General features: G+C 54.7%; 1 protein-coding gene across 1 annotated transcript in view; it reads left to right on the top strand.

Annotated features, from left to right (window-relative positions):
* The window catches only part of mtmr11 (myotubularin related protein 11), a 49,184-nt gene extending 34,433 nt beyond the window's left edge, over positions 1 to 14,751 (top strand). Inside the window, 15 exon segments of the mRNA XM_030103598.1 lie at positions 1,311 to 1,380; positions 2,293 to 2,432; positions 3,214 to 3,298; positions 4,807 to 4,954; positions 6,066 to 6,153; positions 7,402 to 7,490; positions 7,648 to 7,775; positions 8,672 to 8,750; positions 9,196 to 9,266; positions 12,271 to 12,443; positions 13,031 to 13,201; positions 13,293 to 13,442; positions 13,444 to 13,509; positions 13,643 to 13,909; positions 14,216 to 14,751. Of these exon segments, the coding sequence (XP_029959458.1) occupies positions 1,311 to 1,380; positions 2,293 to 2,432; positions 3,214 to 3,298; positions 4,807 to 4,954; positions 6,066 to 6,153; positions 7,402 to 7,490; positions 7,648 to 7,775; positions 8,672 to 8,750; positions 9,196 to 9,266; positions 12,271 to 12,443; positions 13,031 to 13,201; positions 13,293 to 13,442; positions 13,444 to 13,509; positions 13,643 to 13,909; positions 14,216 to 14,611 (2,121 nt within the window). The 3' untranslated portion in view covers positions 14,612 to 14,751.
* The last annotated feature ends 840 nt before the right edge of the window (positions 14,752 to 15,591 follow it).

Below are 15,591 nucleotides of genomic sequence, written 5' to 3'. Positions count from 1 at the left end.
AGATTAGACCTTCAACCAGATTAGACCTTCAACCAGATTAAACCTTCAGTCAGATTAAACCTTCAGTCAGATTAGACCTTCAGTCAGATTAAACCTTCAACCAGATTAAACCTTCAACCAGATTAAACCTTCAGTCAGATTAGACCATCAACCAGATTAGACCTTCAACCAGATTAAACCTTCAGTCAGATTAAACCGTCAGTCATATTAGACCTTCAGTCAGATTAAACCTTCAACCAGATTAAACCTTCAGTCAGATTAGACCTTCAACCAGATTAGACCTTCAACCAGATTAAACCTTCAACCAGATTAAACCTTCAGTCAGATTAGACCTTCAGTCAGATTAAACCTTCAACCAGATTAAACCTTCAACCAGATTAGACCTTCAACCAGATTAGACCTTCAACCAGATTAGACCTTCAACCAGATTAGACCTTCAACCTTTAACCAGATGAGACCTTCAGCCAGTTTAAAAGAACACTCCGAAGATTTTGGACCTGCGCCCTGTCCCGATCATTGACAAAGTGAGATAAGCTCATAAATACCTTTGTTGTGTCTGTGTGTCCAGTGGCTGGATCCCAGCTGTTAGCATCGTAGTTAGCTTAGACCTTCAACCAGATTAAACCTTCAATCAGATTAAACCTTCAGTCAGATTAAACCTTCAGTCAGATTAGACCTTCAACCAGATTAAACCTTCAACCAGATTAAACCTTCAGTCAGATTAAACCTTCAGTCAGATTAGACCTTCAACCAGATTAAACCTTCAACCAGATTAAACCTTCAACCAGATTAGACCTTCAACCAGATTAAACCTTCAGTCAGATTAAACCTTCAACCAGAATAAACCTTCAACCAGATTAGACCTTCAACCAGATTAGACCTTCAACCAGATTAGACCTTCAACCAGATTAGACCTTCAACCAGATTAAACCTTCAGTCAGATTAGACCTTCAGTCAGATTAAACCTTCAACCAGATTAAACCTTCAACCAGATTAGACCTTCAACCAGATTAGAGCTTCAACCAGATTAAACCTTCAACCAGATTAAACCTTCAGTCAGATTAGACCTTCAGTCAGATTAAACCTTCAACCAGATTAAACCTTCAACCAGATTAGACCTTCAACCAGATTAGACCTTCAGTCAGATTAGACCTTCAGTCAGATTAGACCTTCAACCAGATTAAACCTTCAACCAGATTAAACCTTCAGTCAGAATAAACCGTAAACCAGATTAGACCTTCAGCCAGACCTTTGTGCTTCTCTTGTTAATCTGGGTCCCTTGACGGACGTCGTCTCTGTCTCGGATGCAGGACAATGCCGACCCGGTTCTCCTGGGAGACCACGACGTGGCTCTGGCCTCCATAGAGAAGGTCGTCGTCGGTGAGTTACAGAACGTTTCGGTCCGGTTCTGTCTCCGGTCCGTTTCCATGGCAACGTTTTAATCGGAAACTCTTTCCAGAAAAGTTTAATCCCTGATGCGCGCTGGATGTGTTCCGGCTGCGGCGCGGACGCTGCCGCTGATCCGTGGTCATTAAGCTCAAGCTGCAGTAGTGGCTGCTTTCTGTTGAGTTCCACGGGTTTCATATTGTTTACGGGGGACAGCGACAGACCTGGCAACCGCCCGCAGCGGACTGCAGAGACGCCAGGCGGCGAATCAGAGCTGCGGCGTACTGGACCGGAGACGGACCGCATCCAGTGTGCATCAGGTGTCACGTTTCCATGGTAACATTCAGAAAATTATTCCATTTCCATGGCAACGGTAGAAAGACCGACCGCTACAGAGATCGTTTACTTCTTAGTTACACATGGTGTGTGTGTGTGTGTGTGTGTGTGTGTGTGTGTGTCTTGTATGGTGTGTGTGTCTGTGTGTGGTTTATGGTGTGTGTGGTGTGTGGTGTGTGTGTCGTGTGTGTTGTGTGTGTCGTGTGTGTCGTGTGTGTGGTGTGTGTGTGTGTGTGTGTGTGTGTGTGTGTTGTATGGTGTGTGGTGTATGTGTGTGTGCTGTGTGTGTTGTATGGTGTGTGGTGTGTGTGTGTGGTGTATGTGTGTGTGCTGTGTGTGTTGTATGGTGTGTGTGTGTGGTGTGTGTTTTGTATGGTGTGTGCTGTGTGTGTTGTATGGTGTATGGTGTATGGTGTGTGTGTGTGTGTGTGTGTGTGTGTGTGGTGTGTGTTTTGTATGGTGTGTGTGTGTGTGTGTGTGTGTGTGTGTGTGTGTGTGGTGTGTGTTTTGTATGGTGTGTGTGTGTGTGTGTGTGTGTGTGTGTGTGTGTGTGTGTGTGTGTGTGTGCAGTGGGGCCGAGCCGGACCAAGCTGCTGACCGCCTCCTCGTCCCTGAAGTTCACCCCGGAGGAGCTGGTGCTCTACTGCCGCGACATGAGAGTGATCTGCTTCCTGTTCGACCGCCTCACTCCGGACGCCCAGGTCATCGAGGTGGGTGGAGTCTGGCGGTGGCTCCGCCCCCTCCGGCCGAGGCGACGCGTCCGATAAAAGTGTCCCGACGACAGACTCTGCAGGTTTAGGGGAATCGGGGTCCACCGGGTCCTGGATCCGGTCCCGGGGTCCTGAGAGTCCGGCATCCCAGGGTAGAGAGGTCCTGGGGTCAAGAGGTCAAGAGGTCCTGGGCTCCTTGGTTTGGGTTTTTGGGTTCTGGGTTCAGGGTTTGAGGTTCTGGATGCTGGATTCTTGGTTCTGGACTCTTCATTGTTGGTTTGGGGGTCTGGATTTTGGGTTCCAGGATAAGATTTTGGTGTTCTGGGTTTCAGTTTTGGAGTTCTGGGTTTGGGTTAGGGTTCTTGTTTTGGAGTTCTGGGTTTGGGGTTCTGGGTTTGGGGTTCTGCGTTTAGGTTTGGGGTGCTGGTGTTGTGAGTTCTTGATTTGGGGATCTAGATTCTGGGTCCTGGGATTAGAGTTCTGAATGTGGGTTTTGGGTCCTGGGTTTCAGCTTCTGATTTCTGGATCCTGGGTTTAGGGTTCTTGGTTTGGGTTTTGGGTGCTTGGTTTGCAGTCGAGGTTCTGATTTCTGTGTTCTGGGTTTGGGGTTTAGGGATCTGGGTCCTGGCCTTAGGGATCTGGGTCCTGGCCTTAGGGATCTGGGTCCTGGCCTTAGGGATCTGGGTCCTGGGCTTAGGGATGTGAGGCTACTGTCTGTCAGACTGCTGACTGATGACGACCTTTGACCTGTCGATGAGCTTGCTGTTCTTCCCCCCTTCAGATGAGCTTCACCATCGCCAAGACCTACCAGCCCCCCAGGCCGGGGGCCGTCTTGTCTTTCCAGAACGCTGCTCTGGGGAGCGTCGGTGAGTCCCGCCCCTTCGTAAACCCGCCCCTTCGTGAACCCGCCCCTTCGTAAACCCGCCCCTTCGTAAACTGAAGGCTTTCCTGTGGAGGCGGGACACTTGGTGCTGTTTGATGTCACTTCCTGTTTGACACTTGAGTTTATCACGCTGTGGACAGATCAGCAAATCAACATTAGCTTAGCTTAGCGTAGCATAGCATTCCCAATCCACTGCGTTAGCATAGTCTTCTTCTTGCAGTTCCTTCCGCCTGCATAGCTAACTGTTAGCATAACGTACGATCTGAGAATCTGATGTGATCTGTTTAATCTATCATCTGATGCTGGAGGAGGAAGATGCTCTGTAGTCTGATGTCAGAGGAGGAAGATGCTCTATAGTCTGATGTCAGAGGAGGAAGATGCTCTATAGTCTGATGTCAGAGGAGGAAGATGCTCTATAGTCTGATGTCAGAGGAGGAAGATGCTCTGTAGTCTGATGTCAGAGGAGGAAGATGCTCTGTAGTCTGATGTCAGAGGAGGAAGATGCTCTATAGTCTGATGTCAGAGGAGGAAGATGCTCTATAGTCTGATGTCAGAGGAGGAAGATGCTCTATAGTCTGATGTCAGAGGAGGAAGATGCTCTGTAGTCTGATGTCAGAGGAGGAAGATGCTCTATAGTCTGATGTCAGAGGAGGAAGATGCTCTGTAGTCTGATGTCAGAGGAGGAAGATGCTCTGTAGTCTGATGTCAGAGGAGGAAGATGCTCTATAGTCTGATGTCAGAGGAGGAAGATGCTCTATAGTCTGATGTCAGAGGAGGAAGATGCTCTATAGTCTGATGTCAAGAGGAGGAAGATGCTCTATAGTCTGATGTCAGAGGAGGAAGATGCTCTATAGTCTGATGTCAGAGGAGGAAGATGCTCTGTAGTCTGATGTCAGAGGAGGAAGATGCTCTATAGTCTGATGTCAGAGGAGGAAGATGCTCTATAGTCTGATGTCAGAGGAGGAAGATGCTCTATAGTCTGATGTCAGAGGAGGAAGATGCTCTATAGTCTGATGTCAGAGGAGGAAGATGCTCTGTAGTCTGATGTCAGAGGAGGAAGATGCTCTATAGTCTGATGTCAGCAGGCATCAGTTTAGTAAATCAGTAACTTATCTTTTAACCACAGAGAACAGCTGTGGATGTTGCTAAAGCTAAAGCTAGCAGTGCAGAGAGACAGCAGCTCTTTAATCTGAAGATCCAGCAGGAATCATGTTTCCCCTGAAGACCCGACCAGACCTGGAACCCTCTGGGTTCTCAGTAGAACCGGCAGTGGAACCGGCCCAGTGGAGAACCGGAGCCTGACTCTGGGTTCAGCTCCGCTTCAGGGAACCTGAGCTGCTGCTTTCACTGTCAGGATCAATAATGCAGAGCCGGCTGACCCCGCCCCCGAGGCCGTGACCCCGGATCAGATGACCCCACCTGTCATGACCCCCCCTTCCGTTGTTGCTGCAGTGGTTCCGCTCTCAGCTGCTTCTCCTCCTCGTGCTGCAGAGATGAAGCAGTTCCTTAGCAACCGTCGCCGTGACGACCGCATGAACTGGTTCGAGTCGGCGGCGGACTGGGAGCAGGAGGTGGAGCGATGTGGAGCCTCCACCTGGAGGGTGAGCTCCGTCAACGACCGCTTCGAGATGTCCACCAGGTGAGTGGTCAGCCGCCGCTCCACCCGCCGCTCCACCCACTGCTCCACCCACTGCTCCACCCACTGCTCCACCTGCCCCCCCGCTGCTCCACCCGCTGCTCCACCCGCTGCTCCACCCGCTGCTCCACCCGCTGCTCCACCTGCCCCCCCGCTGCTCCACCCGCTGCTCCACCCGCTGCTCCACCCACTGCTCCACCTGCTCCACCCACTGCTCCACCCGCTGCTCCACCCGCTGCTCCACCTGCCCCCCCGCTGCTCCACCTGCTGCTCCACCCACTGCTCCACCCGCTGCTCCACCTGCCCCCCCGCTGCTCCACCTGCTGCTCCACCCACTGCTCCACCCGCTGCTCCACCTGCCCCCCCGCTGCTCCACCTGCTGCTCCACTCACTGCTCCACCCACTGCTCCACTCACTGCTCCACCCACTGCTCCACCCACTGCTCCACCCACTGCTCCACCCGCTGCTCCACCCACTGCTCCACTCACTGCTCCACCCACTGCTCCACCCACTGCTCCACCCACTGCTCCACCCGCTGCTCCACCCACTGCTCCACTCACTGCTCCACTCACTGCTCCACCCGCTGCTCCACTCACTGCTCCACCCGCTGCTCCACCCGCTGCTCCACCCACTGCTCCACTCACTGCTCCACCTGCTGCTCCACCCGCTGCTCCACCCACTGCTCCACCCACTGCTCCACCTGCCCCCCGCTGCTCCACCTGCTGCTCCACCCGCTGCTCCACCTGCCCCCCCGCTGCTCCACCCGCTGCTCCACCTGCCCCCCGCTGCTCCACCTGCTGCTCCACCCGCTGCTCCACCTGCCCCCCCGCTGCTCCACCCGCTGCTCCACCTGCCCCCCCGCTGCTCTACCCGCTGCTCCACCTTATTAGCCTTGTGGCTATAATTCGGTATATTTACACCTGTTATTGTCTGGAAATGCAGATGTTTGTTACTGTGCACTTTCCCTATCTTATTTAAATAAGTAAATAAAACCTGCCCCCCCCCCCCCCCCCCCCCCCCCCCCCGCTCCGCTGCTCGGATCCATCTGAACAAAGCACATCTCCAGAGTCGCGGCCTGTTGCTGCGGTAACGGCTCTGTTTGTGCCTCCCTCAGCCTGTCCAGGTTCATCGTGGTTCCTCAGAAGGTTTTCGACACGGAGCTGAAGAAAAGCTTCGCTCACTTCCATGAAGGCCGAATCCCGGTGAGTCCGATCAGCTGATCCTCACCTGAGCACTCAGAGGAGGAAGATGCTCTATAGTGAGGAAGATGCTCTATAGTGAGGAAGACGCTCTATAGTGAGGAAGACGCTCTAGTGTGAGGAAGATGCTCTATAGTGAGGAAGACGCTCTATAGTGAGGAAGACGCTCTAGTGTGAGGAAGATGCTCTATAGTGAGGAAGATGCTCTATAGTGAGGAAGATGCTCTATAGTGAGGAAGACGCTCTATAGTGAGGAAGACGCTCTATAGTGAGGAAGATGCTCTATAGTGAGGAAGATGCTCTATAGTGAGGAAGACGCTCTATAGTGAGGAAGACGCTCTATAGTGAGGAAGATGCTCTATAGTGAGGAAGACGCTCTATAGTGAGGAAGACGCTCTATAGTGAGGAAGATGCTCTATAGTGAGGAAGATGCTCTATAGTGAGGAAGACGCTCTATAGTGAGGAAGACGCTCTATAGTGAGGAAGATGCTCTATAGTGAGGAAGACGCTCTATAGTGAGGAAGATGCTCTATAGTGAGGAAGACGCTCTATAGTGAGGAAGATGCTCTATAGTGAGGAAGACGCTCTATAGTGAGGAAGATGCTCTATAGTGAGGAAGACGCTCTGTGCTGAGGAAGACGCTCTGTGCTGAGGAAGACGCTCTGTGCTGAGGAAGACGCTCTATAGTGAGGAAGACGCTCTATAGTGAGGAAGATGCTCTATAGTGAGGAAGATGCTCTATAGTGAGGAAGACGCTCTGTGCTGAGGAAGACGCTCTGTGCTGAGGAAGACGCTCTGTGCTGAGGAAGACGCTCTGTGCTGAGGAAGATGCTCTATAGTGAGGAAGATGCTCTATAGCGAGGAAGATGCTCTATAGTGAGGAAGATGCATAGTGAGGAAGACGCTCTATAGTGAGGAAGATGCTCTATCGTGAGGAAGACGCTCTATCGTGAGGAAGACGCTCTGTGCTGAGGAAGACGCTCTATAGTGAGGAAGACGCTCTGTGCTGAGGAAGACGCTCTGTGCTGAGGAAGACGCTCTATAGTGAGGAAGACGCTCTATAGTGAGGAAGACGCTCTGTGCTGAGGAAGACGCTCTGTGCTGAGGAAGACGCTCTATAGTGAGGAAGACGCTCTATCGTGAGGAAGACGCTCTATAGTGAGGAAGACGCTCTGTGCTGAGGAAGACGCTCTGTGGTGAGGAAGACGCTCTGTGGTGAGGAAGACGCTGTCCTGCTCCTGTCCTCTGCAGCGCTGGTGCTGGAGACACCCTGGAGGCAGCGACCTGCTGAGGATGTCCAGCTTCCAGAACAACATCTACCACGAGAAGGACGACCTGAGGTGAGACGTCTTCACCGCCGTCTCAGTTTGACCTGAATTCTTTTTCAGCTTTTTCTCCCCGTCCCGGTCCAGACGGTTTCTCTGAAGTCTTACGTGAATAAAGTGGAGATGAGACGCAGTGTTTGGCGTGCAGACGGCGTTGTGATTGTTCCCTCAGGAACCTGGAGCTGGTTCTGTTCGGCTGCCAGTCGGCGGTGTGTGTGGTGGTGGAGCTGGGAGACGAGCTGCCGTCGCCTGCAGACATCCAGCTGGCTCACAGCCGCCTGCGCAGCCTCTGCCTGGGAGGTGAGGAGCGCGCACACACACACACACACACACACACACACACACACGCACACACACGCACACACGCTCAGTCTCGTATTTCTATCCTTGTGGGGACCGTCCATTGACTCCCATTCATGTCTAGCCCCTAACCCTGACCCTTACCCTAACCCTAACCCACACCACAACAAAGCCTAACCCTAAAGAAATGTTTTTGCACTTTTACTTTTTTCAGTAACAACAACATGGTCAAGAAAACACTGTTTCTCCTACTTAGGACCGGAAAAAGGTCCCACAAGGCACGTCGTTCCACGTTTTGCTATCCTTGTGGGGACATTTGGCCCCAACAAGGATAGAAATACGAGAACGCACACACGCACACACGCACACACACACACGCACACACACACACAGACACACACACACACACACACACACACACACACACACACACACACACACACACACACACACACACACACAGGTCACATGGCTGTTTTTTTTAATGCGATTTAAAACAATTGTGATAAAAGCTTCTGGATCCACGGAGGCAAAGAGATCCAGATCCAGAACCAGATCCAGTCCGGGTCCTCCCGGGTGGAGCCCCGGGTGGAGGAACATTGAGGTTCTGGTCTTTCTCTCTGCTCAGAGAGCCCCTCCCCCGCCCGGCGCCTTGTCTCCGTCCGGCCTGCCGGTGTTCCAGATGAACTGGTGTCCGTGTTAACTGGTGACCAGCAGGTGTTGAACCTGAACCTTGTAGAAGTTCTAGTGACGCCAGTTTTCTGATCGGCCTCAGAACATTCTGCACCGATCAGCCAGTTCCACATAGAACCAGGGAGGAGAACCAGGGAGGAGTGACAGTGGATTAAAATGTTCTGCAGGATTCTGTGGTTCCCCGGTTCTCCTCTGTCTTGCAGATATCTCCACGTCGGTGTCGGTTCCGGATGATAAGTGGTTCTCCACCCTGGAGAACACCCGCTGGCTGGAGTACTCCAGGTAAGCCTCTGCCTGGCCGGGCTGGAGAACCGTCCGGTTCCGTGTGCTGAAGGACGGAGAACCCTGCAGACTGGAGGGAGAACCCAGGACGGCCCCGAGCCGGAGCCGGATCAGAACCAGGCGGGTTCTCCAACGTGAGGCCGGATCCACTGAGAACAGGATCAATCAAAGCTTTCTTCAGGACAGCCAATCAGGAAGCTTGATCCTCATCATTTCTTCCTGACAGCCAATCACACAGCAGCTAGCATAGCTCCACTGGCTAGCGCCGCGCTACAGTCCACTGTGTCCTCAGAGGTCTCATGTGGACTGACGTCCTGACAACACGGTTCTTCAGCCTGGAAGTGGAACACGTGAAATGTTCCGTGTTTCTTCTTCATGCTGTTTTATTTTGCTACTTCCTGTTTGGAGCTCCGGAACGACCTCTTCTGACCTCTGACCTCTTCAGGGCCTGCCTGAGGAAAGCTGCAGAGGTTGCCTGCCTGCTCCGCGGAGGTCACCTGACCGTGGCGCTGCAAGGTGAGTCCCGTGACCCTGACCCCTGACCCCTGACCCCAGCTCACATGGTCCGGCCCATTCATTATTCAGTGTCCACATCAGACCGGCACAACAACACACTGCTACACACCGTGACACACACACTGCTACACAGTGTTACACACACACACCATGCCACACTGGGCTGGTCCATGCTTCACATGTCTGCGTTTCCGCGTCCGCTTTGGAAGCTCGGCGCTCCACCGCTGCGGACGCTTCCTCCCAGACTACACCGTGAGCTCGGCTGTGCCTCCTGAAGCTTCTCCGCCTCTACAGACTGTTGATCTGCTCCTTTGTTACGGAGTATTTAGAGAAAATGAAGCTCATACACTGTCAGTACATTATCACTAAGTATTAAAGTTTATTTAGCCTTTTTTCTCTGTTTCTGAATCGCGGGGCGGCGCCGGAGCGATTAGCTACTTTTTCACTTGTGTCTGCAGACCTTCTCCTCCTCCAGACAGTCTCTCTCTCTCTCTCTCTCTCTCTCTCTCCACCAGTTTTTCACTCTTTGGGTGTCTTTAGTGGAGCCATCAGGCTGGAGCTCCGTCTACTTTCACTTTTACCGTCATGTTTTGTCTGCTCTGGCGCTCTGGCGCAGGCGCACACCGCCACGAGCTGCGCGCAGCGCGGTCTCAAAATCTGGCTGCTGCGCGGACGTCCGGGTCGGTCCGCCGGACGCCAGCGGACAGGAAGTCATGACGATTTTTACGTCACGCGGACCAACGCACAACGCACACCCACGCAGACATGTGAAGCTGGACGGGCCTTTACACACACACACAGTTACACACGCACACCGCAACACACTGTTTCACACACACCACAACACACACACAGTTGCACACACACACCGCGACACACTGTTTCACACACACCACAACACACACACAGTTGCACACACACACCGCGACACACTGTTTCACACACACACACACACACACACCACAACACACACACTGTTACACACCGCGACACACCGTGACACCCTGATGCAGTGAAGTGTTTGGACATCTGGATGAAGGAAGTCCGACACGGCGTGCGGCTGACGTTCAGGGTGTTCTGCCTGGACCGCCGTCGGCCGGGAGCTGTGGTCTCGGTTGTCATGGTGACATTTTCTGATGAAACTGAGGAAGCAGAAGCAGCTTCGCCGCAAATATCAGCTCTAGACAGTCGGCCGACACATGGAGAACATGAAGCCCAGACGCACAAAAACAACACAGCTGTGTGTGACGCTTTGCGACGCTGTGTGACGTTGTGATGCTGTGTTGTGACGCTGTGTTGTTGTGGTGGTGTTGTGACACTGTGTTGCTGTGGTGACACTGTGTTATGACACTGTGTTGTTGTGGTGCTGTGTTGTGTTGTTGTGACGCTGTGTGTTGTTGTTACACTGTGTGTTGTTGTGACGCTGTGTGTTGTTGTGACGCTGTGTGTTGTGGTGGTGTTGTGACACTGTTGCTGTGGTGACAGTGTGTTATGACACTGTGTTGTTGTGACGCTGTGTTGTGTTGTTGTGACGCTGTGTGTTGTTGTGACGCTGTGTGTTGTTGTGACGCTGTGTGTTGTTGTGACGCTGTGTGTTGTGGTGGTGTTGTGACACTGTTGCTGTGGTGACAGTGTGTTATGACACTGTGTTGTTGTGACGCTGTGTTGTGTTGTTGTGACGCTGTGTGTTGTTGTGACGAAGTGTGTTGTTGTGGCGCTGTGTTGCTGTGGTGACACTGTTGTTATGACACTTTGTGTTGTTGTGACACTGTGTGTTGTTGTGGTGCTGTGTGTTGACAGTGTGTATTGTTGTGTTGTTGTTACACTGTGTGTTGTTGTGAGGCTGTGTGTTGTGACACTTGTTGTGTTGTGACGCTGTGTTGTGATGAAGTGTGTTGCTGTGGTGACACTGTTGTGGTGCTGTGTGTTGTTGTGATGCTGTGTTGTTGTGGTGCTGTGTGTTGTGGTGCTGTGTGTTGTGGTGCTGTGTGTTGTTGTGATGCTGTGTTGTTGTGGTGCTGTGTGTTGTGGTGCTGTGTGTTGTGGTGCTGTGTGTTGTTGTGATGCTGTGTTGTTGTGGTGCTGTGTGTTGTTGTGATGCTGTGTGTTGTTGTGATGCTGTGTTGTTGTGGTGCTGTGTGTTGTGGTGCTGTGTGTTGTGGTGCTGTGTGTTGTTGTGATGCTGTGTGTTGTTGTGGTGCTGTGTGTTGTGGTGCTGTGTGTTGTGGTGCTGTGTGTTGTTGTGATGCTGTGTTGTTGTGATGCTGTGTGTTGTTGTGATGCTGTGTGTTGTTGTGGTGCTGTGTTGTTGTGATGCTGTGTGTTGTTGTGGTGCTGTGTGTTGTGGTGCTGTGTGTTGTTGTGATGCTGTGCGTTGTTGTGGTGCTGTGTGTTGTGGTGCTGTGTGTTGTGGTGGTGCTGTGTGTTGTTGTGGTGCTGTGTGTTGTTGTGATGCTGTGCGTTGTTGTGGTGCTGTGTGTTGTTGTGATGCTGTGCGTTGTTGTGGTGCTGTGTGTTGTTGTGGTGCTGTGTGTTGTGACACTGTTTTGTTGGGATGTTGTGACTCTGTGTGTGTGACTCTGTGTTGTTGTGACACTGTGTGATGTTTTGACGCTGTGTGTCGTGTCGTTTATGGAGTGAAATGCCAAAACCTCTCCAACACAAAAAATGTGTTTTATTCACAGTCAGTGATTCACACACAAACTCCGTGTGTTTTGCAAAAGCAAAATGTCGTTCACAGCTGATGCACCGAGGTTTGTTCATCACAAAAACGATCCACAAATTAAAAGAATACAGAACTGCTCTTACGTTGAAATATCTTTCAAAGTAATTTTTTTTTCCGAGTACAAAAAACTATTGTGCAGGTAGGAGAAACATTTGGCTCTCCATATCTCCAATTTCACTCCAGAGTTGTTGTGATGCTGTGTGGTTACGACGGTGTGTGACACTGTTGTTGACGCTGTGTGTGTTGTGACGCTGTGTGTTGTGGTGTGGTGCGTTGCAGAGGCGGAGGACCGGGACCTGGCCTGCGTGGTGTCCAGCCTGGTCCAGGTGTTGTGCGACCCCCACAGCCGGTCTCAGCTGGGCTTCCAGAGTCTGGTCCAGAAGGAGTGGGTGACGGCCGGACACCGCTTCCACAGCCGCGGCAACTATCACCGTGACAACGACAAGGACGAGGTCAGACTGCTGCGGGACACGCCCACAAGCTGCTGACTCCTCCCACCTGCTGCTGACTCCACCCACCTGCTGCTGACTCCACCCACCTGCCGCTGACTCCTCCCACCTACTGCTGACTCCTCCCACCTGCTGCCGACTACTCCCACCTGCTGCTGACTCCTCCCACCTGCTGCTGACTCCTCCCACCTGCTGCTGACTCCTCCCACCTGCTGCTGACTCCTCCCACCCGCTGCTGACTCCTCCCACCCGCTGCTGACTCCTCCCACCCGCTGCTGACTCCACCCACCTGCTGCTGACTCCTCCCACCTGCTGCTGACTCCTCCCACCTGCTGCTGACTCCGCCCACCTGCTGCTGACTCCTCCCACCTGCTGCTGACTCCTCCCACCTGCTGCTGACTCCGCCCACCTGCTGCTGACTCCTCCCACCTGCTGCTGACTCCTCCCACCTGCTGCTGACTCCACCCACCTGCTGCTGACTCCGCCCGACTCCTGGTCTGGTTCTTCGGTTCCTGCAGGACCGGTCTGTGGTTCTTCCTGGGTTCTGGTTCCGGTCTGTGTGACAGTGGTCCCTGTCTCTGGTCCCGCAGGCCCCGGTCTTCCTGCTGTTCCTGGACTGCGTCTGGCAGCTCTGGTCTCAGTTTCCGTCCCGCTTCCAGCTGACGGAGGACTTCCTGCTGGCGCTGCACGACTCCGTCCAGCTGCCGCTCTTCTCCACCTTCCTGTCCAACTGCCAGCGGGAGCGCTGCAGGAGACCGCAGGTCCGCCTGTCCTCGCCTGTCCTCGCCTGTCCTCGTCTCTGTCCTCTCCCGGTCTGTCCTGGTCTGACCCAGTCTGTCCCACCCCGTCCAGAACTCAGGACAGTCGTACACTCCGGTCAATGGTTGGAGGGACGTCCTGGTCCCGGACCCGTCGGACCCGTCAGACCCCCCCCTGCCCCCCGTGTGGGACTGGTCCCTGCAGCACAGCAAGGACGCCCAGGACCGCTTCACCCAGCCCGTCCCCCCGTCCCCCCCGTCCCCCCCCCCTGCTGAACGGGAACCTGAACACCAGCCTGGACCCCCAGCGGGTGGGTGGCACGCACACACACACACACACACACACACACACACACACACACACACACACACTGGTGCCAGAGGCGGAGGGTGCTCCATGCTCTGCTGTCCCGGTCTTCCTCTGACCCGGTTCTGTTCTTGCAGCTGGACTCCGCCCCCGGTTCCGTGTTCCTGTTCTCTCGGGGGACGTTCTCCTGCCCCCCCGGCCTGCCGCCCTGGCGCAGCGCCGTCTACAGGAAGAGCCACCGGAGGGCGCCGTCCTCGGAGAGCGTCCCGGGCCTGGAGCGGCTGCTGAAGACCTGGACCTGCGGGGGGACCCCGGATCCGGGCGGGCCCCTGCTGCCCCTCCTGCTGGGGCCCTGCCTGGGGCTGTGGAGGGGCTGCTACCTGCGGGGGGCGCTGCAGGCCCAGGTCTGGATCGGTCGGCGTAGTGAGCAGAGTTCTCCGGGCTCCAGGTCGGTTCTGGACGACGTTCCTCAGACCAGGTCAGGCCTCCTTTACGGTCCGAGTCAGAACAGAGCCAGAACCACCGCTGGACCGGAACCACCGGTGGACCTGGAACCGCTGCTGGACCTGGATGAGGAACGTCTGGACCTGCAGAACAGGCTGATGGGAGCTGGTTCTGACCTGTAGTCTGGAGAACCGGAGGTCCCTGTCAGGATGTGGACTTCCTGTCTTCCAGTCCGGCCCGGCTCTGATTGGCTGTCTTCCTTGCAGGCCTTCTCGCACCCCGCCTCCTCCGACCACGCCCACCCGGTGGAGCGCCTGGCCCGGGAGGTGCAGCACCTGCAGGAGAAGCTGGCCCAGGTGGACCCCGGCCCCCCCGGCCCCCCCGGCCCCCCTGCCGGGACCGCCCGGACCTGGAACGCCGACTCCAACCTGAACCAGAACTCCAACAACGGAACCTTCCTGTTCCCAGCAGCCCCGCCCCCCCCCGCCTCCGCCCAGCACCGCCGGCCCCCCCGGGCCGCAACCGCCACGTCCAGGTCCGGGAACCGGGACCCCGGCGCCGGCGCCAAGCACACCTTCCTGTTCAGACCCGATCCGCGCTCCGACCCGCCGGCCGGCGCCGCCGCAGTGCCCAAGAGCAACGGGCCGTCGCTCGCCTCCTAGCCCCGCCCCTAGCCCCGCCCCATCCCGCCTCCCAGCCCCGCCCCCGGCCCCGCCCCCGGCCCGACTCCCAGCCCCAGTCTGGCCTGGCCCGCCTGCACCAGGTGGAACCAGAACCATCCTCGCCGGTCCCAGAACCTGACCAGACCACCAGCTGTTCTGTAGGAGACGGGAGACTCTCAGGACCGGACCGCTGGACCGGACCGCTGGACCGGACCAGGGAGCTGAACCGTGGAACCAGAACCGGACCATTGCACCAGGCTACTGGGCCGGTCCAGGAACCGGACCAGGAACTTCAGCTTTTTTGTTTAAAGGATTAAAGTGTAGAGAGACCAGGTCCTCACTGGGACAGGGTCCTGGTGGGGGTCCTGTTGGGGGTTCAGGACTTTAGGGGGAGGACACTGACCCCAAACCGTTCTGGAGACTCATGGAGCTCTGGAGGACCTCGGTTCCTCCTGGAGTTCTCGGTTCTCATGACATTCCTCTCTGCAGCCAGAACCTGCATCAGAACCGGTCCTGGGGGGATCTGGTTGGCTCTGGGGGGTCAGGAGGTTCTGGGGGGTCCTGGGGGGTCGGGAGGTTCTCCACACCTTGCAGAACTCTGTTCTAGTTCAGTATTTTAGTCCAGATGTTTCCACCACACTCAGTATTATTGACGGTTTCCTGAAGCCAGATGTTTTGGTCTGTGGATCAGGATCAGGATCTGGATCTGGATCGGGTTCTCCTGCTGTGGAGCAGAACCCGTCTGGCTGCAGGTCCTCCAGATGTGCCGCAGAAGCGTCCACACGTCTTCCATGGAAGCTGCGTCCAGATGTTGTCCGCTGGCTCCTCAGCGTCGGTACGAACATCTGGAGAGACCTTCACAATAAAAGTCCTGAATCCCTTTATGTCAGCCGCATGTCTTTCCTGAGTCACACAACACGATGTCCCTGAACGTCTCGTGTCCCTGAACGTCTCGTGTCCCTGAACGTCTCGTGTCCCTG

This window comes from Salarias fasciatus, chromosome 11, assembly GCF_902148845.1.
Source record: "Salarias fasciatus chromosome 11, fSalaFa1.1, whole genome shotgun sequence".
NCBI classification, from domain to species: Eukaryota; Metazoa; Chordata; class Actinopteri; order Blenniiformes; family Blenniidae; genus Salarias; species Salarias fasciatus.
The sequence above is the reverse complement of the archived record's forward strand: the minus strand, read 5'-3'. Positions and strand labels throughout refer to the sequence as shown.